The sequence below is a fragment of the Vespa mandarinia genome, chromosome 2 (genome assembly GCF_050613455.1).
Source record: "Vespa mandarinia isolate Hongniang chromosome 2, ASM5061345v1, whole genome shotgun sequence".
NCBI lineage: Eukaryota > Metazoa > Arthropoda > Insecta > Hymenoptera > Vespidae > Vespa > Vespa mandarinia.
In genome coordinates, this window is record NC_140811.1 from 19720001 (window position 1) to 19742851 (window position 22851).

At 41.2% G+C, this 22851-nt stretch overlaps 3 protein-coding genes across 11 annotated transcripts in view; 1 reads left to right on the forward strand and 2 right to left on the reverse strand.

The window, feature by feature from the left end:
* The window catches only part of LOC118440526 (serine/threonine-protein kinase SIK3), an 8708-nt gene extending 2463 nt beyond the window's left edge, over positions 1 to 6245 (reverse strand). The window contains exons 1-13 of one of the 4 annotated variants that reach the window (XM_035863733.2): positions 5950 to 6245; positions 4595 to 4891; positions 4290 to 4460; positions 4061 to 4184; positions 3841 to 3961; positions 3524 to 3764; positions 3012 to 3333; positions 2732 to 2922; positions 2424 to 2589; positions 1524 to 1661; positions 1038 to 1256; positions 770 to 966; positions 1 to 417 (exon numbers count right to left, since the gene is read on the reverse strand). The exon at positions 1 to 417 is cut by the window's left edge and continues 1616 nt beyond it. In XM_035863733.2, coding sequence (XP_035719626.1) covers positions 1 to 417; positions 770 to 966; positions 1038 to 1256; positions 1524 to 1661; positions 2424 to 2589; positions 2732 to 2922; positions 3012 to 3333; positions 3524 to 3764; positions 3841 to 3961; positions 4061 to 4184; positions 4290 to 4460; positions 4595 to 4891; positions 5950 to 6102 — 2757 coding nt within the window. In that variant the 5' untranslated portion in view covers positions 6103 to 6245. Of the gene's footprint in view, positions 418 to 769; positions 967 to 1037; positions 1257 to 1523; positions 1662 to 2423; positions 2590 to 2731; positions 2923 to 3011; positions 3334 to 3523; positions 3765 to 3840; positions 3962 to 4060; positions 4185 to 4289; positions 4461 to 4594; positions 4892 to 5046; positions 5231 to 5949 lie in introns of those variants that run through there. The other 3 variants (XM_085664738.1, XM_035863910.2, XM_035863824.2) reach the window with 3 other exon arrangements.
* A 114-nt stretch (positions 6246 to 6359) lies between these two features.
* morgue (modifier of rpr and grim, ubiquitously expressed) lies at positions 6360 to 22391 on the forward strand. 3 transcript variants are annotated; one of them, XM_085664739.1, is made up of 7 exons: positions 6408 to 6545; positions 6659 to 6757; positions 6957 to 7082; positions 7280 to 8091; positions 8173 to 8344; positions 8439 to 8599; positions 22090 to 22391. In XM_085664739.1, exons 2-6 carry the CDS (start codon positions 6713 to 6715, stop codon positions 8553 to 8555), a joined length of 1272 nt encoding a protein of 423 aa, XP_085520865.1. In that variant the 5' UTR covers positions 6408 to 6545; positions 6659 to 6712; the 3' UTR covers positions 8556 to 8599; positions 22090 to 22391. The 3 variants fall into 3 exon arrangements, with proteins under 3 accessions (XP_035722131.1, XP_085520865.1, XP_035721962.1); XM_035866069.2 differs by lacking the exon at positions 22090 to 22391 and adding an exon at positions 9056 to 11032; XM_035866238.2 differs by lacking the exons at positions 6659 to 6757; positions 22090 to 22391 and adding an exon at positions 9056 to 11032 and having other exon boundaries at positions 6360 to 6545.
* LOC118442986 (growth arrest-specific protein 1) lies at positions 11057 to 20387 on the reverse strand. 4 transcript variants are annotated; one of them, XM_085664755.1, is made up of 5 exons: positions 19792 to 20379; positions 13491 to 13749; positions 13190 to 13401; positions 12717 to 13033; positions 11057 to 12446 (listed from the first exon to the last, which is right to left on the reverse strand). In XM_085664755.1, the coding sequence occupies exons 2-5, from the start codon at positions 13746 to 13748 to the stop codon at positions 12442 to 12444; spliced, it is 792 nt and encodes a 263-aa protein (XP_085520881.1). In that variant the 5' UTR covers position 13749; positions 19792 to 20379; the 3' UTR covers positions 11057 to 12441. The 4 variants fall into 4 exon arrangements, with proteins under 4 accessions (XP_085520881.1, XP_085520880.1, XP_085520879.1 ...); XM_085664754.1 differs by lacking the exons at positions 11057 to 12446; positions 19792 to 20379 and adding exons at positions 12465 to 12618; positions 14648 to 14775; XM_085664753.1 differs by lacking the exons at positions 11057 to 12446; positions 19792 to 20379 and adding exons at positions 12465 to 12618; positions 14038 to 14602.
* Positions 22392 to 22851: the final 460 nt, after the last annotated feature.

Sequence of the window (22851 nt, forward strand, 5' to 3'; positions counted from 1 at the left end):
TTCTCTCTCTTCGGATTCGCAGACTCTAAGTTCAATTTGAACACCACCGGGATATTCTAAACTCAATCCACCACCTTCGACCTCCTCTCTCGAAAAGATAAAACCTTTGGGCGGAGCTCTAGCGTCTATGATCTCTTTAACACGGCCCAATATGGCTTCGGAATTTAATCTACTCGATTCGTCCGAAAGAGTGACCTCTACTTCGGCGGGTATTGCTGTATTGTGTGGCCTACCGATACCACGCGTTATACTAGGTCTCGAGGGATCGCACGGTTCTGAAATGATAAAACTCGGCAGAGTGCTATAATGCGGCAATGCGTCTTCGAGCGAATCTGGCGATGGAGACGGAGACGGTGAACAATTGATCAATGTCACTTGCCCTCCAAGAACGTCTGTCACTGAAATTTGTGGCGGTACCTATAACAGAGGTTTCGAACACTGCTTCGCAGGGCGCACACAACTTTTTGTTTTTTTTTTCTTTTCTTTTTTTTTTTGTTTCGTTTTTGTTTTTTTTTTTTTTTTTTTTTTTTTTCTTTTTTCTTTTTCGTTTCTTTCTTCTCCCTTTTACAAACTTTTACGCGGGCGCGCATCCACGCATACGCGCACGTGAGTATGCATGCATGTACGTAGAATTTACGTATCTCTTTTACTTAAGCATTGCTAATCCCCAGAGAGACATTTGATCAATCGATCTAAACCAAACAGTTATCTTCTTATATATCGATAGAATCATGCTATGGATTTGTTTGATTATTTCCAAGCTACTTACTCGTGGTATTTCTACAGGATGCTCTTCTTGAATCATATCCAAAGCAGGACTATTGCTAGGCGAATAACTGACAGGCGTTGTAGCCGGTGATCTATGATGTCTTAAGGGACTTAAATCTAATGGCGTGGCCGGTGATTGCGCAGGAGTACCGTGCACTATACTACCTTGTACGGGTGCAGTCGTCAAACCGCTCAAACCTATGAAATATATCATTATATTTCATACAAATATTGATGATAGGTTGCAACGTTAAATATAAAGAGCATACCTTGCGTTATGGCTGCTACGCCTCTTTCGTGAACCGGAGACCCTGGTATACTAGCCGGACTATGCGAAGGTGACGCTAACCTCTGCAACTGTTGGTACTCTTGTTGAAGCGCTTGTATACCAGGACCCGGAGGACCTGATCCTTCCGAGGCACGACGGACCGGCGAGTATCTCTCCGTTGCGACGTGACTGCTTGGCTCTTTATACGAATCTCTACTTCCTATCAAAATATATGGGGCAAGAATTTATCTAAACGATCTTACAGAGTTACACATAAAAAGATAATAATACCACATATATGTATGGTCAATGTGAAACAACAACAACAACAAAAGGCAAGTGACTTTTTCCTTATAAACAAGTGCGCGCGCGCGCGCGCGCGTGTCATTAAAACATAGAGCCTTAGTTATACAACATGTCCATGTTGACTGCAACTACAGAAAGAAAACATAAAAATCCAAAAATAAAACAAAAGTGCAAAAATTACCAGCACTAGCGTGATACAACGAAGTTTTCCTGTGATGTGGAAGCGTCGGCCCTCTAAGATGACTCGGTAATAATCGTGACGGCAGGTAAGCTCTGTTCATCCTAGCTTCCACCTCCATAACCAGTTCCGGATTTATAACTACATGCATATTACCAACCAACGAGATGTGGCCGTGCAGTTGACACAATAAAAACAAACCATGCAAAATTAAAAAGAAATCAAATGAAATCAAATTGTCATAAATACTAAATTAGGAGAATTAAAAAAAAGAAAAGAAAAGAAAAGAAAAGAAAAGAAAAGAAAAGAAAAGAAAAGAAAAGAAAAGAAAAGGCCCCTTAAAATGAATTGATATATACATATACATATGCATATACATATACATATACATATATATAAAAAAAACGTGATATAGGTAGGGGCGAGGAAAGAAAAAAAAAGAAAGAAAAAACCAGCAACTGGAAGGAAGCTCCAAGTATAAAGAACTTTCTCGTAATTTCTCGTATGTTAAAAGCTTGGACTGTCAACTAATAATTTCCACGCATTATGCACGTGTAACGTACATAGAAGGTATGTGCTTAAATAGCTTACTCGAGATACATAAATAGCTTTTACTGTGGAACAATTGTTCTTACAATTGTATTATATTACAATCGTTGCATAAATCATGTACGTGTCAGGAGGAAAGTCTCTGTCCATATATAATAATTGTTCGATAGGTCGTCGTACATTTGTCAGTATACACATATGCGTATCTGATAAGGATAATTCATTAAAAAGTATCCATAAAGATACATATCATGTATGTGCGTGCGCGTCCGTGCATTTTTTTATACACCGTGCTACTATATAATGCGCTACGCGGCGCAATACACAAATACAAATAATATTAATTATTTCTACCTGGTCTTTGCATGACGGCAGTTAACCCACTTCGTCGTCTTCTATCGCTTGTACCAGTTCCGCTTGCATTACCGCCGGTCCCATTACCATCTCCGTTTCCAGTACCACCGACGGTAACCGTCGACGTTTGTGCACATTGTACCAATGACGGGCTCCCAGGTTGTAACTATGAAAAGATATTAAAAATTTAATAATCCCTAGAAAGGACATAAGCGAGACATAAGCGAGCTGTAGCAAGAAGAAATCTATTTCTTCATTTATTTCTAACATGGCCGCAACATCTTTTCAAATATAACACTTTCTCTTACAGGTTGCAAGTGTTCACGGCTACCAGGTTGACTCCATCCACCGTTCTCACCGGCGCTGCCGCCGCCGCCGCCACCGCCCCCGCCGCCGGCGCTGCCGCTGCCGCTGCCGCCGCTAGTACCACTACCGTGCTGTTGATAAAAAACATGGAGATTGGCCCCTCCGTCGGAGGCTCTTCGTCCAAAGCTTCCTGCTATATAGGAGTAATGTAAAAATAAAATAATCACACGTTATAAAATATTACTTGTATCAATAATTGATAGATAATAGAAATTCACTTACTGGCGCCCATTACGGGTGGTGGCTTTAATAAATGTTGATCCTTGATTTGAAAATTCTGAGGTGGTTGGTGTTGAACCAGCGGTAGATTCAATGGTAAATTTGTATGCGGCAAAACTTGGGGGTCGTTATTGAATTGTAATATTGGAAGGGGCCGCAACGTATGATATCCCGGAGTATGATTATAAGCGTACGGATATGACGTTGGTGGTTGATGCGTCGTGTCACCGGGTCCTACTGTGTGCCTTCGGGTCGCGTGATATGGCGTATCGGGTGATAATTGAAGACCGCTTCTCTCTTCGCTTTCTGCCTCTGCTTCACCGAACTATTATAGGCAAAAAGTACCAATCGAAAAGATTATGTTTGATTGATTCGTTATCTTTAGCGATTGGTGAAGAAGAAGAAAAAGAAAAAAAAAAAAAAAAAAAAAAAAAAAAGAAAAAAAAAAACAATAAGATAACCATCCCAAAGATCGAGAATTTTTATGCTATCGATAAAGGGTAGGTAAAACCTACCTTTTCCAATTGATGTGCCCCATCGGGCATATAATCCCCTGGAATATTTTGTATGGTAGGTAAGGCAGACATCGTCGGTTCCAATCGATCGACTAATAAATTATATATCGCTGAGACATGATCGAACGCATTTCCTTGAATTGCTTTTAACAATGTGTCAGCACTAAGCCCAGGTAATCTAAGCATATTTTCTATAACTAATTGATTCAATTGGAGTGGAACGGCAGTTTCAGGAGTGCACCTGAAATAGAGGTTCAAGAGATATGAGATTTCTTTAAATTTGTAACATTGTCAAATATATCGAGATCCCTGTATACCCTCCGGGTTCCGGTTCCGTTAAACCATCGCCACCCATCCAAGAGTGAGCTAAAATTTGGGAAATGCTCAAACGTCTTTCCGGTTCTACCACCAGCATATGCCTAATTAATTTTTCGCAATCTGCAATAAAGATAAAATTTAATAGCTCGCGTTGCGTTAATTCTATAATCTTTCTAATGATCGATTTAACGCGATTTAACGTGGCTACAAGGTAAATACCTGCTGACATGAAAAAGGGAATTCTGAATTTTCCTGAGATAACGACGGAGCGTAATAATTGCATCGTAGGACCGTCGAATGGTAATGCACCGCACACTAACACATACAGGACAACGCCGAGGCTCTAAACGAAAGCATATATCGTAGGTTATATCTTATTATATTACGCAAAATGTATTAATAATATTGATCATTTCTTTCCCAAACGGTTTTATGGGTAAAACCGTACCCATACGTCGGCACGCGGCCCGTCGTAATGTTTTCCCTCGAAAATTTCTGGGGCCGCGTAAGGGGGTGATCCACACCAAGTGTTCAACGGTACACCCGGAGTATATTCATTGCTGAATCCAAAATCGGCGAGTTTAATATTATTGTCTGCATCAAGTAACAAATTCTCAGCCTGAAATAGGTAAAATTACAGATTACCGACGGAGCACTGCCCGAGCTAACTTTCAACTTGGACAAGATGTGTGTGTGTGTGTGTGTGTGTGTGCGTGTATATATATATATATGAAGGAAGAGACATATACCAACCTTAAGATCTCGATGTACCACTCTTTGTTGGTGTAGATAACGGACAGCAAGAACAATTTGACGAAATATTCTCCTGGCTTCTGGCTCCGGCATTCTTCCATTCCTTACGAGATGATCAAATATTTCACCTCCCGGAGCATATTCCGTTACTAAATATATCATCTTTTCTGTTTCCATCACTTGGTATAATCTGATAATATGCGGATGCCTCAACCTTTTCATTATGTGTACCTCCCGGAATATTTTTGCCAAGTTCTCCTCGTTCAATTTCGTTTTATCTATTATTTTTATAGCCACCTATAACAGACCGTCGAAAGTTAGAAATATTCTGATTCTCTCTCTCTCTCTCTCTCTCTATATATATATATATATATATATATATATATATATATATATATATTAACGAGGTATATATATTGAGGAAAGCAGACAATTAAATAAAAAGATATTACTTAAGTCGAGCAGACGCATTGGATCGTACGCATCTTTATCTGGAAGCATGTGTTTTAACTGTACCTTGATGATCTTTAAGACGATTATAATCCTATGCTAAACGTGATGCGTAGGAATAAAATCTAATGCATCAATGAACGCATACAGTTATTAAATACTATAAAAAAAGACAAAAACATTTTTCTACATTGTGATTATGAAACAATTAGCGAACGGTCGAATAGATGGCGGAAATAATTAATAGGAGATAAATAAATTATTTCATCCGATGGCTATTATACTAAAATATGCGTATTAGATGGAAGTTATAAAATACTTGGTACAAAGTAGCTTATATCACATGGATGCTATGAAATACATCGAATAAATATAACTGTCGAGTTGAAAAGACTATTATCAAGATATCCGGATAGAATTTTTTACAACTTTTGTCAATCTTGGTACATCAAGATATTTATTATCTCCTATCGTCAATTTATATCGTAATTACGGATAGATATAGTGTGATTGATATATTTTTGTTTTCTTTTTTCTCTTTCTTCGTGAAAAAGTGTTAAAACGATATATATGTATGTATGTGTACATATATATATATATATATATATATATATATATATATATATATGTGCACGTTATTACTTGTTATGAGTTTGAAAAATTTACAGGAAAAACATATCTCTGTCGATGTGGTAGGGATGGTTAGTGGTAACACTCGAAAAAGAACTCTTTGGTATGATCAAAGTGAATCGTTTCGAGCAAGGCGATAGCGTATTTTCGAGCACGACACCGTTAATATTATCGTAAACTCGACGATAATTCATGCGTACAGTGTGTTATTCAAGCATATAACGACAAAACGATAGTTTCCGTGCACCTAAGGAGTTCTTAATTGACGTTTTTACCTTGGATTTTGTTACAACGTGGGTTGCCATTTTGACAACGGCAAAATTACCCTTGCCGATTGTTTTCTCCAATTCGTAATAACCAACGCGAATAAGTTTGTTGACAGAAAATTGTTGCGAAACCTCATTGTGCGACGTCGTCGCGGATGCCATTTTTTAATCACTTGTCTCGCTTAACTCGTTGCCAATCACTTACTGATTAGTACGGCTATATTCCCGATGGGGGCACCTGCGATCGACGATTGCGTTGCCATCTGACGAGATCATATAAGAACTTGAAATAAACCAAAGAAATAAGCCGCTCTTACAATTGACTTTTGTAACAAGTCACCTTTACAACGATCATATTTTCACTTATTTTATATCTCATTGGCATATAATTTCAACTAGGGACAAAGTTGACGAAGAAATTTGCAATCGTCAACGAATTATTTTTATCATTAATATTGTTATGTATCGGCCGTTAAACCGCGCATACAACAGATACAGTTTTATGGAAACGTCTCTCGTAACATGAAATTTGTTACACGAGGTCGCTGACAGCTTTCGGAGACGGCTACAGGATGGTAGCCATATTGGTTCATAGGAAACAGACCGTAAGTCATAAAGGAAAATTATAGAGTTTGTAACCGATAACAAATAGGTGCAGCTTGTTTATAAAGTTAGAGAAAATTAACGAGAGGGGTGGGGGATTTATCTCGGAACTCAGGATCTCGACTGGCGTTCCTAGAGGATTATTATTGTACGTGCGACTACGATCAAGATGGCCGGTGAGAAGCTCGTCCCTTGTCCAGAATTTCAATTCTCGGTAAATTAAATACACCTTCGACTCATCGTGCTTTTTAACGGAAAATCTTTTATAACATTTATTACTTTTTAGACGCAATTGCATTATCTTTTGATTAGAAGAGACCGCAAAATTAAGTCACGTAGAGGATATAAATATTAGTTTGCAAATAAACCTTTCCAATGTTATAACCATCCCTGATAAACGATTTGGCTTTTAGACAACAGCTTGTTATATCTGCAATGGGTACTATGGCCCATGCTTCGAAGAGCCTGTTTGCGCGACCTGTCACGCATTTTTGTTTCCCAATGATATTGGATTATTTCAAGTTCCGATATTTAGCGAGGTAAATAAATAAATAAACATATGTATATATATATATATACATATACATATACATTTATATATATATATATATATATATATATATATTTCATGAATCATTCGACCTGACTCTTATTTAAAGAAATTTGCGATCGTTGGCGAGTGGGTGGGGGGGAGGGCGGAGAAAAGAATTGGATCTTGATTGGAAATCTATTATAGAAAACTGACGACGAAGATTCTGGAAACGACGAACCGACAGATCTTTATTACAATCACGAACGAAGAACGAGCCAGCAACAACAAAATTCTCCGCAAAATGTGAATTTCAATGTGTTCAATAATCAGAATCCACCTGTCAATACATGCGCGAGCGTTGAATCATTTAGAATCAATTATGAAAGAAATTTGGAAAGGTTGCAAGAATATCAGCGCCGTCAGGATAACTGTTTGCAGTACGAACATGAAGTTGGGGAACCTTCTAGGCCTTATAATTTGTCATATAGATTGGATATGTTGACAAATCATAAGCATATAGAACACGAGCCTATCAACGTGCCCGGTCTTGTAGAGAGCCTACCACCTGAGGTTCTTTTGGCCGTTTTCTCTCATCTAGACGACGTAAGCCTTTGGTCGGCCGCAAATGTTTGTCGCAGATGGTGCGGCCTATTATCGACCCACGTAACGGCTCAACAGTGGCAGCAACACGTGAAGATGCGTTGGCCGTTATATAGACCCATTGGGTTGGTTAAAAATTGGTACAAAGTGTACGATCAGCTTGCTTCTTCTGCTCCCTGTAGAACGTGTTTAGCTCAAACGTCGTTACGAACGAGAGCTCCGAGAATGGAGGAATATTATTGGAGGCGAAATAGACTACTAAGCGAACTGAAAAGTTTAAGAATGGATCCTCCGGAGGGTATAGAAGCTACGCCTTTGGATCAAATGTGCTGTCATTGGCAGGCTACGATTACCGGACCCGTGGGTAGTCCTTACGAGGGTGGATTGTTTTATTTATACTTACAAGTACCATACAGGTGCATAGAAAAAGAGATTATGATATCAAATTTCTTCTTTTTCCAATGATGCGAAATCTACGTTAATAATTATTATTTTAGTTATCCAATGTGTCCACCTGTCGTAAGATTTCTCACAAAAATCTTACATCCGAATGTTTCAAGGCACGGAGACGTTGGTATAGACTCTATACATCACAATTGGTCTTTGGCTCTTACCATATCGAAGGTCCTCATTAGCGTGCAAAGTTTACTCACTGATCCATACTGTCAGGTAAATCTTACACGTTCTTTCATTTTCTCCTTTTCTCCCTTCTTTTTCTATCAATAACAATTGTCTTTATTGAAATGCCTTGTGCCTGATATAGGTATGTATGGAGCCAGAATTAGGGGAAATGTATATGAACGACCGTGAAAGATTCGAAGAAGTAGCCAGGACGTGGACGTGGCGGTACGCGATGCACGACGTTATAACGCCACCTTAATGTATCAAAAAATAAGATATTATCAACGTTATCATTCGTAAAAGGTACGTAACGAAGTGCATTTGTAAAACGATCTGTGTTTTCGATTAATTATATATTACCGCCGAGTGATGTACATGAATTAAAAAAAAAAAAAAAAAAAAAAAAAAAAAAAACAGAAGAAAAACGATACGACTATGTGTTGATGATTATACGAAGTTTATATTTGGATCGAAGTAATGTAATAACAAAAGACGACAAACATTTTTCCAAACATTCAAGATTTATCCTTCAATCTTTTATTTCGTTCACTATTGGATCTTCCGATCGATGGCGTTTTGTAACCATACACGTAGTTTCTATGTATTTACGCGTATTGTCATTCTAATATATTTTCACATATATTTTCACAATTTCGACAAATTATCCGACTAATAAGTATTAAAAATGAGTAGCGTATTAACTTTCTCAGTTTCTCAAATAACCTAAAAATTTATACTCGAGAAAATATTCTTCTCTAGACTGAATGGATTATCGATCGAGACGTCGACGAAACGTGGTACTCTCAAGAGGACTTCCTCCCATTTTACTCCGGTCAACCTGAAAAGAACAATTTCGATGGCATCTTTACGACTGACTAAAACCACGGAAAGAAAGTCGCGCAGCTGTTAGGTGGATCCTTCGTCGAAACAAAAGTTAAAATTGAAAACCGGAAGGATCGAAGCTACCTCTTACTCCTCCCTCTCCGATGTCTTTTCATTTTCCTAGTCATAAACCAACAACCGATGTTCCTGAGGTCGGTGGTGCGTTTCACGAGGAGATTCGACTGCAACGGCATAATTAGTAGAGGATTCTTAGGGAATCTCTCTCTCTCTCTCTCTCTCTTTTGCTCTTTCACTAGCTAAACTCGAGCATCTTCCTCTTTCGGTAAAACGGACGATAGTCTCGAGAAGATCGAGCTGAGAGAGCTCTAGCCCGAGTCAAGGTGGGTGGTCCGCGCATGGAGCCTGCGGGCTCTCTCTCTCTCTCTCTCTCTCTCTCTCTCTCTCTCTCTCTCTCTCTCTCTCTCTCTCTTTCTCTTTCTCTCCTTACCTCGAATACCTTCTTCTCCGTCGTACACACGGGGGTCCTCCTGCCGTTCTTGGCTACGTGTGTGGCCAACACCAGCATCCTTCTCTTTCTTGCTCCCTTTTCTTCTGCCTACCACCTATCTTCTTTCCTTCCTTTTCCGCCCTCTCCCTCATACACGCGCACGCTACCTCGATCCTCTTCGGTGTGTGTGCATGCGTGCGTGCGTGCGTGCGTGTGTGTGTGTGTGTGTGTGTGTGTGGCGTGCGCGGGAGAGAGTCTACCTCTACCAAACGCACCAAGAGCAGCAATACCTTTCCTGTTTACGAAAGTCCATCGTCGCGTTGGAAGAGGCCAACGAAAAACGAACGAACGCCATGAATTCTACGATACGACGATACGGTTTTATCTTGTAAGCTCTCAAGAAGACTTGGAGACTTTCGAATCTATTCGTTTGTCTCACTCGCGACGCGACCCGTGAAAGAGGGCGGCCAAGTCACGATACTCTTTCTCTCTCACTCTCCCGGATTCGTTCTCGCGAATTTCCAAGTACCGTGTTGCTAGAAAAGAGACATTGTCATCGCAGATAATAACAGCGAATTTGCGGTAGAGAAAGAGAGGAGATAATGGAAATGTCGATTGGAAGGTAGCTCTAGGGCAAAAGAAAGGTATGTTGAAATCTTAGAAATTCCTGGACCATATTACTTCCACGCTAATTACTTCCACGTCTCGTAAATATCGTTTACTCTCGATAATTATAGCGCCGGCGGGCGAGGTTCGTGCAAAATATCCCCCTCGTAAATATCGGTCTTATTCTTAATTATAATCGCGAGTGCGCTCGTTAACGAGCCGAGCTTTAGCAACGATATTATACTTTATAGTCCGTTTGTACGAGCAATTCGAAAACTTCTTTAATCGCGGAGAGTAGCCGCTGCTGCGCTACCAAGAGGATCGTTTCGCGTTTGGGAAATACACCGAAGTACCGTGATGATGTGTTCAGGTAGAGCTTACACCGGCTATACGATATCCAAGTCTGTTAAAAGAAACCGACGTGTGTGGCCAAGTGGTCGAGAGCACCACGCTGGATCCGTATAGTTGGTTCACAATAACAGCTGATGCTCAATAGAATGCCCCATAGCCCTTCGCCTCCGACTCTCTCTCTCTCTCTTACTCACACACTCTCTCATTCACTCACTCACTCACTCACTCACTCACTCACTCTCCGCTACCTTTTCCTCCTTCCTCGACATTAAGCACTGCTCTTCACACTCTCGCGTCTCTTATTTTCTTATACATCTACCTACTCATCCAAGGTGAGTGCTCTCTATTCGTATCCTACTTTCTTTCTACGTCGACCTATCAAGTTTTTTGATAATATTGCCCCCCCCCCTCTCTCTCTCTCTCTCTCTCTCTCTCTCTCTCTCTCTCTCTCTCTCTCTCTCTCTCTCTCTCTCTCTCCTCGGAATCTTGAAGGAGAGGAGAGAGAATTGTTTTGAAAATTTATATCCAAAGAATTGTTAGACGAGCATTGTTACGATTCTTCGTGATCATCTCAGTTTACAAAATGAGCTACGCGATCGTTAGATAATAATCGTCTTGCTCGTGCACCTGTCCGATATCGAGTGGCCCCTTGTGATCTTTTATTTTGTCCCTTCGCTAACTGAACTGCCTGCCTGCCTGGCTGGCCTTCTTCCTTACGAGCAACACATCGACACACGGTGGTAAGAAATATATTTATTATTTAAATTAAATACTCTCGATTGTCCATTGGTAGAAAAAAAATAATGCGATAGTCGTAAAATAATTAAAAGTAACTACAATAGATAAAAATAATTTACAGTTGTTGTACCTTCGTTACATTCTCGTCGCCCGTTACAAGTCTTTTTGATAACGCGATTCGATATATCGTTAGTTTTCATTTTTCAAGAGAGTCTTAGACAATGTATTCGATAGCATCGAAAAAGTTCCTTTTTCTTATTTTCATTAATAACCAATATCGACATATCCAATGTTACCTTTAACGCGACTCTTTTTACGCAATCACCCTAGATAATCCGAAAGTTCTCATTAACCTCTTTATCGTTCGCATTATGAAAGAAAGGAAGAAATTAGTATTTCCGCCGTTACGAATAGATACGATTACTTCGAAACGCATATATAGCTTGGTAACTCGCGCTTAATTTCGCATAATAAACGTACAATACGTCGTATGATTCCTTCGATTCGGACGAATCGGTACGCTCGTCGTCTTATGTTATCAATTGACAGGTCTTCAAAACATAGTGAAAAAAACGGTGGGATACATCGTCGATGAGAAAGTTTGGAGAGTTGGAATAATGAAAAGAAAAAAAAAAATCAAATGAAAAAGTCGCACCCTTCAAAAGGGAAGAATAACCTTTTGCGATTGTGATCAATGTTCGGTCGTGCTTTGTCATAAATTAAGAATAATAATAATAATAATAATAATAATACTTATAACGCAACAATATTAAAAACAAATAACCCTATCTGTTACTATATAATACATAATCAATGTACAACGCAAAACGGTCTCCTTGCTCCTCGGTCAATTTTCTTTGCAGAATTTTTTGGAACACGCGGTTAGTTTCTATCGGAAATCTTTGCGTCTTTAACGCAAAGCGCAGTCTTCGATTAGGATACTCGGGGACAAAAGCGGCAGCTTTATCTCTGGCGGTCGTCCTCTTCATGGACCGCGTTCATAGTCCGGCGCTTATTCTCGTAAACATTCCTAGAAAAATGCTCTTTGGTCGTTCACTCGCGGAATACTGTACTGTACTTTATTTGGACATCTCGTCTTGCCACTCGGTGGTACTCGGCATCAGTCTGAAAAATACAATACGCTAGACCGTCTCTTGTTTTTTTTCCTTTCTTCCCCCTCCCCTTTCCCGCTCTCCCTCCGTTAACATCTCGACGTCTCAAAGTTTTCTTGGCGTTCGATGATGCGCTATCACAGTAGTTCCACACTCGTTCCTCGTACGTCTTTCATGTGAATTCTCTTGAAACCAGCCATGAACCAAAATGAACCAATTGCGCGTAATATGCAACTACCTATGCGCGTGATTAAAAGTTATTTAGAAGATAAGTGTGGATTACCTTGGCTCGCAAAAAGAATGAGCAAAGTGATGGACATCGCCAACGTCGTCCTGTCGACGAAAGGACGAACGGTCGTGGCCTCGTTCGGCACCTCGTTCCCAAGAACGTTCGTCTCCGTTCGAACGATCTCGTTCGTCCTAGTCCCGTCGACGACTTTTTTTACTTGGCGATAATCGTGATGAATCCTACCGAAGCAGAGCGTATTCATATTACGATGGATCCCCTTGCAATCGTATTCCTCGGAACCGTCGCAAAGACAGGTACTGAGCTTCGCCGCCTTTTCTTGTCGCGTCAATATGTTGATCGAATTTCTACATCTAGAGACGAATGAACGAATCTATTTTATATATTATATTTGTCATCGACAATTTGTGCGAGAGCCCATTCGAATATTACTTTTAAATGGGCCCCACCGATATCTACTATCGCTTTTTCCCTTATTGTCTCGATTGGATCGAATCGAAGATACGTACCGGTGAGTGCACTTCTTCCCATGGAACATGCTCTTGCAGAATTTGTTGTAATACGACAAAGCCGTTTGACATAGGGCATCCGCGTTACATATCCACGTGGCTATCCTGCAGGATACCCTCGTCCTGTTCATAGCCGTCGTCACCGACGATCTACAAATCTCGACCCTCTGCTTCGATTGTTGACAGAGCTCGTCGTCTCGCGTGCATTGACACTGAAAACATTTTCCATCGACATTATCGAAGTTATATTACAGGTATCTTTAGATATTAGACGCATGGAGATATTTCTCCACGTTCTCACCGTCATGAGCTCCTTTCCCTCGTCGGTACTGGTCAAAGCGATGAGCGCGTGCTGACAAGCGTCGGAGCAATTGTCACCTTGCAAAACGGAGGCGCAACCGGTAACGTAGTGTTGAAGAGCCATTCCACATCCGGTTCTATAAGCGCACCTAAGTCTCGCGTCCTCGCAACGCACGGAAGTGGATCTTGTGCCGGCTAGCATCGTCGTTAACAGCATCGAGACCAGGACGACGTCCAACCGATGCACCCCACGAGACATCCTGAGGAATAAGAAACGAGATAATCCAACGCATATCATACCTGATTATTTTTATACTCGCTTTGAGCGTCGATCTAAACGTCGAATCGGCCTTTTTTTTCTAAAGTAAAAAATAAAGTAAGAAATAACAAAGTTTAACGACTAACGGCGCTCGTCCTCAAACATTACGGGATATCATTTCTAAGATCCTCTTTCATCCTCGCTCCCAGATCTCACCGACTATGAATCCGTTCGATGGTCGCGTTCGACGATCCAATTTTTATATATGTTTAGATTACGTTTCACTTACTGTCTCTAAGTAATCCGATCAAGTGTCTCTTTGGACTTTGATATTCCCGAGTATATTTTCAGCTCGTTGTTTCAAGTAAGGAATACAAAAGACGCTTAAGTAGGTTCTTCCGTTGCGAGCGAGAGAACGCGCGTCCCTCGACGTGCAGGGAGCCAATTATCGTTCGAGTTCAACCGCTCGTACCTTGACCGTTGAGTTTTCTCGCCTCAAGTATTACAAATCCTACAGAATTTCTTTCAATCGTTTTCCCTCTCTTCTTCCCCTCTCTCTACTTTTCTTCTTCATTCCGTTAGATAATTTACTATCTAGAACGTCGTATCTCGCTGGCCTTGCGACAATAAGGAAAACGAATACGCTTTTACGTAGGTGTCGATGGTTGTTGTATCCGACGAGCCTGAGAAAATACAATTCCTCCAGTACCTAGATACGAGTGGGTGGGAACTTACGAGCGGTTCGCATTATCGAGTGAAAGCTAAATATATGTACGTTTATCTTTCTCTCTGCCTCCTTTACCGGTCTCCATCGCGACTATGAGCGATCGTAGCGACTTACATAATTCTCGATAAACCCCTTATGGCTTATCTACTTTACTTTACGATATCGAACTTACTTTATTGGACGCTGACTTCTTTTTGGACGAGCGAACGAACGATCCTTTTGCAACTCGAGCTACAGGCTCGATTATATCTTGATGTCTCTCAAAGTGTTTGAAAGCCTTTCGGTTAAATATGAGCGAAATGTTTCTATCGTTTCGAACAAGCTCAGCGTGTTTACGCGTTTAGGAAAAAAAGAAAAAAGAAAAAAAAAAATTATATATATATATATATATATATATATATATATATATCATCGAGCGTTTATTCGACGACGAGGTAACTAGAGCGAGAAACACATACCAAACAATGACGACTATCGGACGTCGGATTACCATGCGACGCGGAAGAAGGCTTTTTAATCGTCGGAAGAAGAAGAACCTTTTTATAAGCGAAACGCAATTTGCGCTTCGTCGCGTCGGGAACGCACGAGAAAGAAGACGTGACAAAAAGTCCTAACGAGATCTTCCTTCGTTCGAGTGACATAGGCGGGCGAAGAAAGCCTGGTTTATTTTAAGAATGTCGCGGAATGCAAATTTACGCGGCGAGATCTTCTCTCGCGTCAAAGAAAACTACGAGCTACACGAGTTTTTAAATTTCCAAACTATTTACGACTACAAGTCTCGAGAATACTATGTCGCAACTTTTACGATATTCGCTTTACTTTCTAAAGGTAAAGGAACGAAAGAGGGGATATACAATTTTCGGATTTCTTTTTTTCTTTGTTTTTTCCAATTAGCTTGCGTCTCTTCGTTCCAACTCGAACACACGATTATTGATATCCATATCGTTAGTACCGAGTAACTGAGCGAGCGGTCAAAGCCATCGGTGCATTGCGCTGCAACGTACAAAACTAATATAGAGATAATATACAATATAAATAATACATAGGGGTATACGGTGGTAGAGCTCGCAAAGCACGCGCTAGCCGGCAGCCGTTCGGTAATGCGCGCTCGTCCAATTCATTGCCATTACATGATATCTATTACGATATACGTCCAATGCTTTAAACGTATTTTATTTAATCATTCTCGTAAGGATCGCGTAAAGATTTCTTTCGGACCACTGATCGATCGGTCGATCGATCGATCAGTGGTCTGCCACAGCTGTCGTAGCATCTGTTCGATCAATCTCATTTAGAAACGGAATCAGTTTTTCGCAATAATTAAAACTCGCTTTCGCAACCCAGTCTCTTGACGAGCTACGATACAAGGAAGCGCTCGAAATGCGACTTTTTAAAGGGGAAAAATTAGAAACACGTGTAGCTACGAGCAAAGTAATAACTATAATTAATCGTGTAACGTTCCGAACGTATTCAAGAAAATGGACAGCGAGCTCTTTGTCCGAATCCGTTCGAAGAAACTGATTTCTCTCTTCCTCCTTCACTTTTTCTTTCTTTTTTTCTTTTCGTCTCATTCTCTCTTCGTGCTCCAGGCATCGCGATACCAACTTGGAGAACGAGCGAAGCGTCTAACGGTCTGAGAACCTTCTTGCCAACCTCCGGTTACCGATATCGTTTCGTAGAAACGAAAAATAACGAAACGCCGAAAATCCTCGCTTATCGATCGATCGATCGATCGATTTGTTTTTCTACATACGCATGTACTTCAACGTTTATCGTTCTTACTCGATTAGATGGAAAAAATTCATGCGGCAACTAAAAATATACCATACTTGGACTCTTCCTTGAAGCTTCCAAGGAGCACGCGAGAAGCTCGGAACACGTGACATACATAACGGATTTCGACTCTGGCTGGCGGCCAGAATTAGAAAAAGAGCGAGCACGTTCTCAAAATCTTTCGAGGGCCAGGCGAAGAAGGCTAGAAGCGAACGGAAAAAAGAAGGAAGACAAGGAGAGAGGGAGAGAGAGAGAGAGGGGGGGCGGGAGGAAATAAAAACAGGATCTCTCTCTCTCTCTCTCTCTCTCTCTCTCTCTCTCTCTCTGTTTGCGTTTCGATCGGATGCATCGACGCTACTCGTAGAAGCCGAGTAAATAATTTCATCAGGTTTCGTTTATGCGACGAGTTAATATTTACGGAACGATCACTTCGAGATCTCGCACTAAAATATACAAGCTTGAGTGTAAACGATCGTAAGAGAGCAACGCGTTACGCAACGACTCGAAAGGACTCGCTTTGCGAATGAGAAGCCCGTTCTCTTGTTTGTTTACGTCTCCGTACAATCACCCCGTACGTATTCGATCGATCGCGACGACATCGTAGAATGATACATCTTAATAACGATTTCCTCGATCGAACGTAAATCCTAACGTAGAGCTTGCTTTTACTTAGGGCTATCTTCCAGAGAATAATAAATCTTAAATCCTTTCTGGAAAAAGAAGAATCCTTGAAATAAAGTTCGAAGGGCGATCCTCCAAATACGTACATCCTAGAAATTCTTTTCGAACGAACGTCGATCTAGGAAAGGGTCTGGGTCATGTCGTAACGCGTATGCCAGTTTCAAACTATGCACTATCGGGCAGTAATTTAGGTGCAACGGGCCCACCGAACGTGACGCGGGCCTCCGAGCGTACAGGCCCAAAATGGACCACCAAGACGCGTTTTAACGGACGTGGCAACGAGGGACAGATGGCCAGGCCCCAATAGCCCCTCAGTGATTACCAACTTGGAATACTTCCTTCCTTCATATATAGATATGGCTCGTAACATTCGTTAACTCAGTGATCGCCAACTCGAAATTCATAGTCCGAAGAGAACATCGTGATCGAGCGTTGCTTCCGGGTTTCGAGGAGTCGTGACAGAAAGTCGCGATCCGCCAGGCCCTCTAATCCGCCCCTTCTAACGGTTCACGAAGCGATCCTTTTACCTTTACTTTTTATGTTCCAAAGAGAGATCGAGGGAGATGTGCCTCCTCGATAAAGTCCTTATGTTGGATAATGATTGGCCGCGTGTCTCGTACGTGGAACGTATTTGTTGTCTTTCTTATACCAGGTGCCAAGCACGAGCTGGACACGCTCGAGTAACTTACAATTTTAAAGATGTTGCTCGCTACGTATCTTACTCTTTCTCTTCGTGGATATTTGAAAAGGCAAAAAGCATCGATAAAATGAGAACGTGAGAGAGGAGAAAAACGTCAAATAGATTCTTCAACGTCTCACCGCGTTCCCCCTTTCCTTTTCTAATAATCTCGATGCTCCTGAGAGTACAATAGGGCCGAACCCTTCTCAGTCGTTATACGGTAGGTCGTACGTCCACGTCGAGCTCCTCTGTCCTATTCCCTTAAACTTCTCAACTACGAACCTACATCCTGTTCTATCGCGATAATTCTTCCCCTCCTGAAGTTAGAAGTATTAACGGATAGAAAAGTTGAAGGTGGAGAGGCTCGCCTGGTACAGTCCAGGCGAGCCTTCCTAGATTCATCCCAAGGAAAAAGCTGCTACGTCGAGCTTCTATGTCTTCATAAATTACTCTTCTACTACCCGGACCCTTAGAAACTCGTTTCTCGCCCGTGATCCTTACAGTTTTCTATTCGTTTTTTCTTTCCGACGAACAGAGGATATTCGAGGAATATCTATTTTTCTTTTTCCCTGTCTCTGCTTTCTCAATTGATTTAATTTTCTCTCTCTCTCTCTCTCTCTCTCTCTCTCTCTCTCGGTCGAAGAACCTACGAAAGACCATTAATCGCTTTAATATCATCCTACGCGATGGTAGAGAAAGAAACGTCGTGATTTCCGACTGAGCATCGGTTTTCGCTTCCATTGCCTCTAGACTTGGCTCGATCCTCACGATTGAGCGAGTCGTCATTAACGCGTGCCGCTCTTTCTTTCCCTCTCTTTCGAAAGATCGTTACCCGTAAAAAAAGGAAAACGGCAAGAAATATTTTAATTGTGAAAAAAATTCTCACAATCTAGATCGTTAACATAATCATCCTAGGATCCGAAGGTTGGTTTTTCGATGATTCGCGCGAATACGACGAATGTGTCATTGTTGCTTGATCGTTAAGAAAGAGGCCCGAGTCACGATCGAGTCAATGCCACGCGAGTTCGTTAGCACAGGGACACATAAATCTATGGCACGAAGTGTCTTGGGCGCTAATGAGCGGACGACACTGCCAATTTCATCTTCCTATTACCTTCTTCGAACCGCCTGAAAGAAAGGAGGGAGGATAGCCTTTTATCGTCTACGTCCTATACGCGGTCGCGTGTCTCTCCGTGTCCAAGCGTTTCAACGTAGGATGTAACACACTACTACGTAGGATGTAACACACTACTACGTAGGATAGACGTACTACTCTCGGGGGCAGGTGATTTTCAACATTGTCGATGCTCAGAGCGCAAGAAGGGAGAGAAAAGTCATCGTCCTTTCCTTTCCTTTCCTTTCCTTTCCTTTCTTTATCGTTCGTTTCTCGTTCTAAGACTCGCGCATAAAAATTCTACCGACATTTTAACTGTTCGACTGCCGAGATCTATATCTCGAGATCTTAATTATGTTGAAAGGTGTTTTTTACTTATATTATTTTTATTTCGGTGGAAAAACTCGTTTGCATTAAACGACGTGAACGATGATGCGATAAATATGATTTGAAAGTACTCGGAACGTACGCCTACCGAGATCCGGTTTTGCGAAATTCTCTTTATCATTGCCCATAACTCCTATGCCTTTATTTGCAATTTATTATCCGCTGGTACCTAATTATCGGCGAGTACTATGTCGCAATACAAAATTATATTTATTTTTTCTACAAACAGTCGAAGTATCCGTTATCGCGTACTCGCCTTGATGATCGCTCAATCGCGAAGGCAGACCGAACGGTATCCGTTCGTCCGTCGCTCGTTCACTGCGATCTATACGTACTTGGGATTTGATTGGGGCTGGTACAGAATAAAAAAAAAAAGAAAAAGATACACGTCTCGACTGTAAGTTTACTATCGCAACAAAATCAATAATCCCCTATTCTTCCTTTCGTTATTCTCATAGAATATCGATTATCGAATATCTCTCGCTCGCTCGCTCGCTCTCGTAAACGATAAACGCGCGCCGAAATTTGAAACGAGCGTGAGAAACAGGAGAAAGCGCGTACGCAACGTAGTTTTTTTTTTCTTTTTCTTTTTTTTTAACGCGAAAAGGAGAAAACGATTGAAAGGCGATTGAAATGCTATCTTGAATTCCTATCGAAGACAAAGTTATCAAAATTCACATACCTTTGTATATTCTTTCGACGAAAACTACACGATTATCACATCGTGCTCCTCTCGATACACTTTCACACTGATTCCCTAAAATTCCGTTCCCTCTCGTTTTTCGCGTCCGATTGTTATAATTCTATAAAATGTCTTGTCCCTCCGTTTCTCTTTTTTTCTCCATCCTTCGACTTTCTTTCTTCTCTTCCTCTTTGTCTTATTTATCTTCCTCGTCTTCGTTTTTCTCTTGTAGTTCAATTTAAACGCATAACGGAAAGATCGACGCGAAGAAGAAGTTTGAATGCGAAAACATGCAAAAGATAAACGAAAGAACGGAGAGTGAGAGAGAGAGAGAGAGAGAGAGAGAGCGAAAATGTATAATGTAGCTCTATGTGCGCGTGCACGCGCGCGTCTGTGTGCAGGGAAAAGAGAGAAGAGAAAAGATCAAAGAAAACAATGACGGATAAACGGAAGTAAAGAGGGAGATAGAAGGAGAAAGAAAGAGGTAACGAGACGTTCGCGCACGGCCGCAGCCTCTGAGTTACTAGATTGAGTTGTGACGGCTCCGAAGCCGAAGGCCTCGTACTCCGCCCTCCGCCCCACTCTGTCCTCCACCCACAGGGGTCCAGGGCACCCCAACCTGCGTTTCTTGGCTGATTGAGACACCAGCCTGCTTCCAACACTACTTACTTTTCCCTCACCGACATCACCGATTCCTGGCCCCTCAACCGTTTGCTCTCTCTCTCTCTCTCTCTCTCTCTCTCTCTCTCTCTCTCTCTCTCTCTCTCTCTCTCTTCTCCTTCTCCATCGACACGACTCCACCCCTACTTTGCTCCTACTCGTCTCCCTCTCCGACGACGAGCTCAACAGGGCCTCCGAGGGGTCCTGTGACTCTCAACCGAGTTCTTTTCTCGAGTTTTATCCCTTTTCCGTTCTCTCGAATCTGTCATTTTCGGCGTTATCAAAAGAAATGGCGAAATTAATTTAAAAACGAATTAAAAGATGAATCTTTAAATAGAAGCCCCTGAAACTTTTCGATTTTATCAGTCAACGAAAGGGATGGTAAATACAAATAGATTTGTTTCTCGATACTCGTCGATCTTGAAAAGGATATTTTCATTGAAAAATTCTTTTTGATAATAGAGCGTTCGCAATGTTCGAAGAGAACGTTCGAGAGCTTTTGTAAAGAGGATGATTACGGTATTGAGAACCACGGTTCTACTACTTGGCTATCTCTTTTTAGTAAGGCGCGTAGGGCCAGGACAATGGTCCCAAGTGAAGGAAAGCAAAGTAAACTTTAGGTAAGAACTTGGACTTGGAGAGTAAGGAGCACCGAAAGTGATAGGTCTTTGGCCCAGGTAATCTAAGCAAACTGTGCCACGCGGCACCCGGCACGCGCTCACTTAAATCCTAAAATCAAACAATTCTCCTTAAGCATATTTAAATGTTCCCTTATAATATCCAACGAGTCTTTATAGAAAGAGACGCGCATATTCTCGAAGGAAAGTCTCGAAATATTTTTTGCCCATTAGATTTGTACGTATATTAATGAAAAAGTGCTCTACGAGTATCGATGGTCGACGTGATTTATCATCTTAGATACACGACAAGTAGATATATCCGTATTAATCTCTCCTATTATCGCAAAAGATCATCGTGGATCTTTGTAAAAGAGGAAATCTCGTAGTTTTGTCCGGATATGCTTAAAAGCATCCCTTTACGTGCCTCCTCGCAAATGATCAAATCACGACGATCAACGATATTAGAAACTCGAGGAGATCTCCGATTATCCTCGTGCGTATAACTTGCATGCGATCGTTATTCTCCGAAGATCGTTTAGCTTCGCTGTAAGAGCTCATCTCATTGGTATTCTCGTATAAGCCGCTTGTTATGCGTGCGACCCTAACAAAGTTAAATAGGCGCTGACATCGCGCGAGCGATCGGCATTCTGGTACTTTCCCATCGGAACATATAGCATATGCATGTATACGTTCGTGTTGCACGCGAATCACTTTGCGAAGTATCTTTTGGCGCCTTCTTCGTTTCATTTCTCTGCCCGTTCCATTCGTACGAAATGGATTAGTTAATCCTTCTTATTGTATCCCTCTCGTAAAGAGGCCGATCGATCGTATTGCTCTTTTATTACGATGTAATACTCATATAAAGCTGTTAGAAAAGCAACATTTTTTTTTTCCTTTTTATCGAGAATGCGTACAAATATTTATAACCCGTCGATCGAATTTTCATGATTTTTCCCAAATTAATCGATTTATTTGAAATCTTATCCGTTTTCTTAATAGAAAGATCTTTCTTTTTCAGTTCAACGATGTCAATGGGACGTGTAAAGGGACGATGGAAGATAAGAAGAGAGAAAAGGATCATGACGTAAGGGTGCAAAGGAAGACTAAAGAAAGACATATTAATTTAGGATCTTCGTTTTATCAAGATCAAAGGAAACGAAAGAATCTTCTCAGCGGGCTTTTGGGACTCGAAAAGTTTCAAACATACATTATCTACGATGATATCGTCGTGTAGACGAATTACCCTTCCCTTTTTCTTTTTTCCACGTGGGAAACGGGTAGGTTCGTTAGGAAAGTACATCGGTACTTTACCTACCGTCGGATCTATTTGAAATGAATCCTCCTTTGAAGAAAATCTTTCCTTTGATTCGATTTTAAACGAGCGATGATAAAAGAAAAAAGAAAAAAAAAAAGAAAAGAAAAAAAAACAAGAAAGAAGAAGAAAAGAAAAAAGTAAAAATATGAGAGAAGGACCGGAGGAGGAGAGAGGAAACGGAGAGGTACGAGACAGGGAACACCTCCTGACAAATGCCGTAACACGACGGGAGTTCTTAACGCGTAGCCTCGCTCCTGTCAAGCGAATCTCTCAGCAGGGTGTTCGTCGCTTTTACGAAATCGTGCGTCCTGCGACGTGGTCTTCTTCTCCGAAAGAAAAAGCATACGTTACGAGATAATCAGCGGCGTTGTTCCCGACCAAAGCGTGAATCCGAAGAATATGTGATAATCTTCCTATATGGTTATATCTTTCATATTTACTTTGTTAATTTAGCCCATCTACCGA

Coding starts and splice junctions, on each gene's coding strand:
- morgue (XM_085664739.1), top strand. CDS start 6,713: ATGGCCGGTGAGAAGCTCGTCCCTTGTCCAGAATTTCAATTCTCG. Junction 7,083..7,279: donor AAGTTCCGATATTTAGCGAG/GTAAATAAATAA, acceptor AATCTATTATAG/AAAACTGACGACGAAGATTC. Junction 8,092..8,172: donor TACTTACAAGTACCATACAG/GTGCATAGAAAA, acceptor TTATTATTTTAG/TTATCCAATGTGTCCACCTG.
- LOC118442986 (XM_085664754.1), bottom strand. CDS start 13,748: ATGTCTCGTGGGGTGCATCGGTTGGACGTCGTCCTGGTCTCGATGCTG. Junction 13,034..13,189: donor GGGAAGAAGTGCACTCACCG/GTACGTATCTTC, acceptor ATTCGTCTCTAG/ATGTAGAAATTCGATCAACA. Junction 12,619..12,716: donor CATTCTTTTTGCGAGCCAAG/GTAATCCACACT, acceptor GCTGGTTTCAAG/AGAATTCACATGAAAGACGT.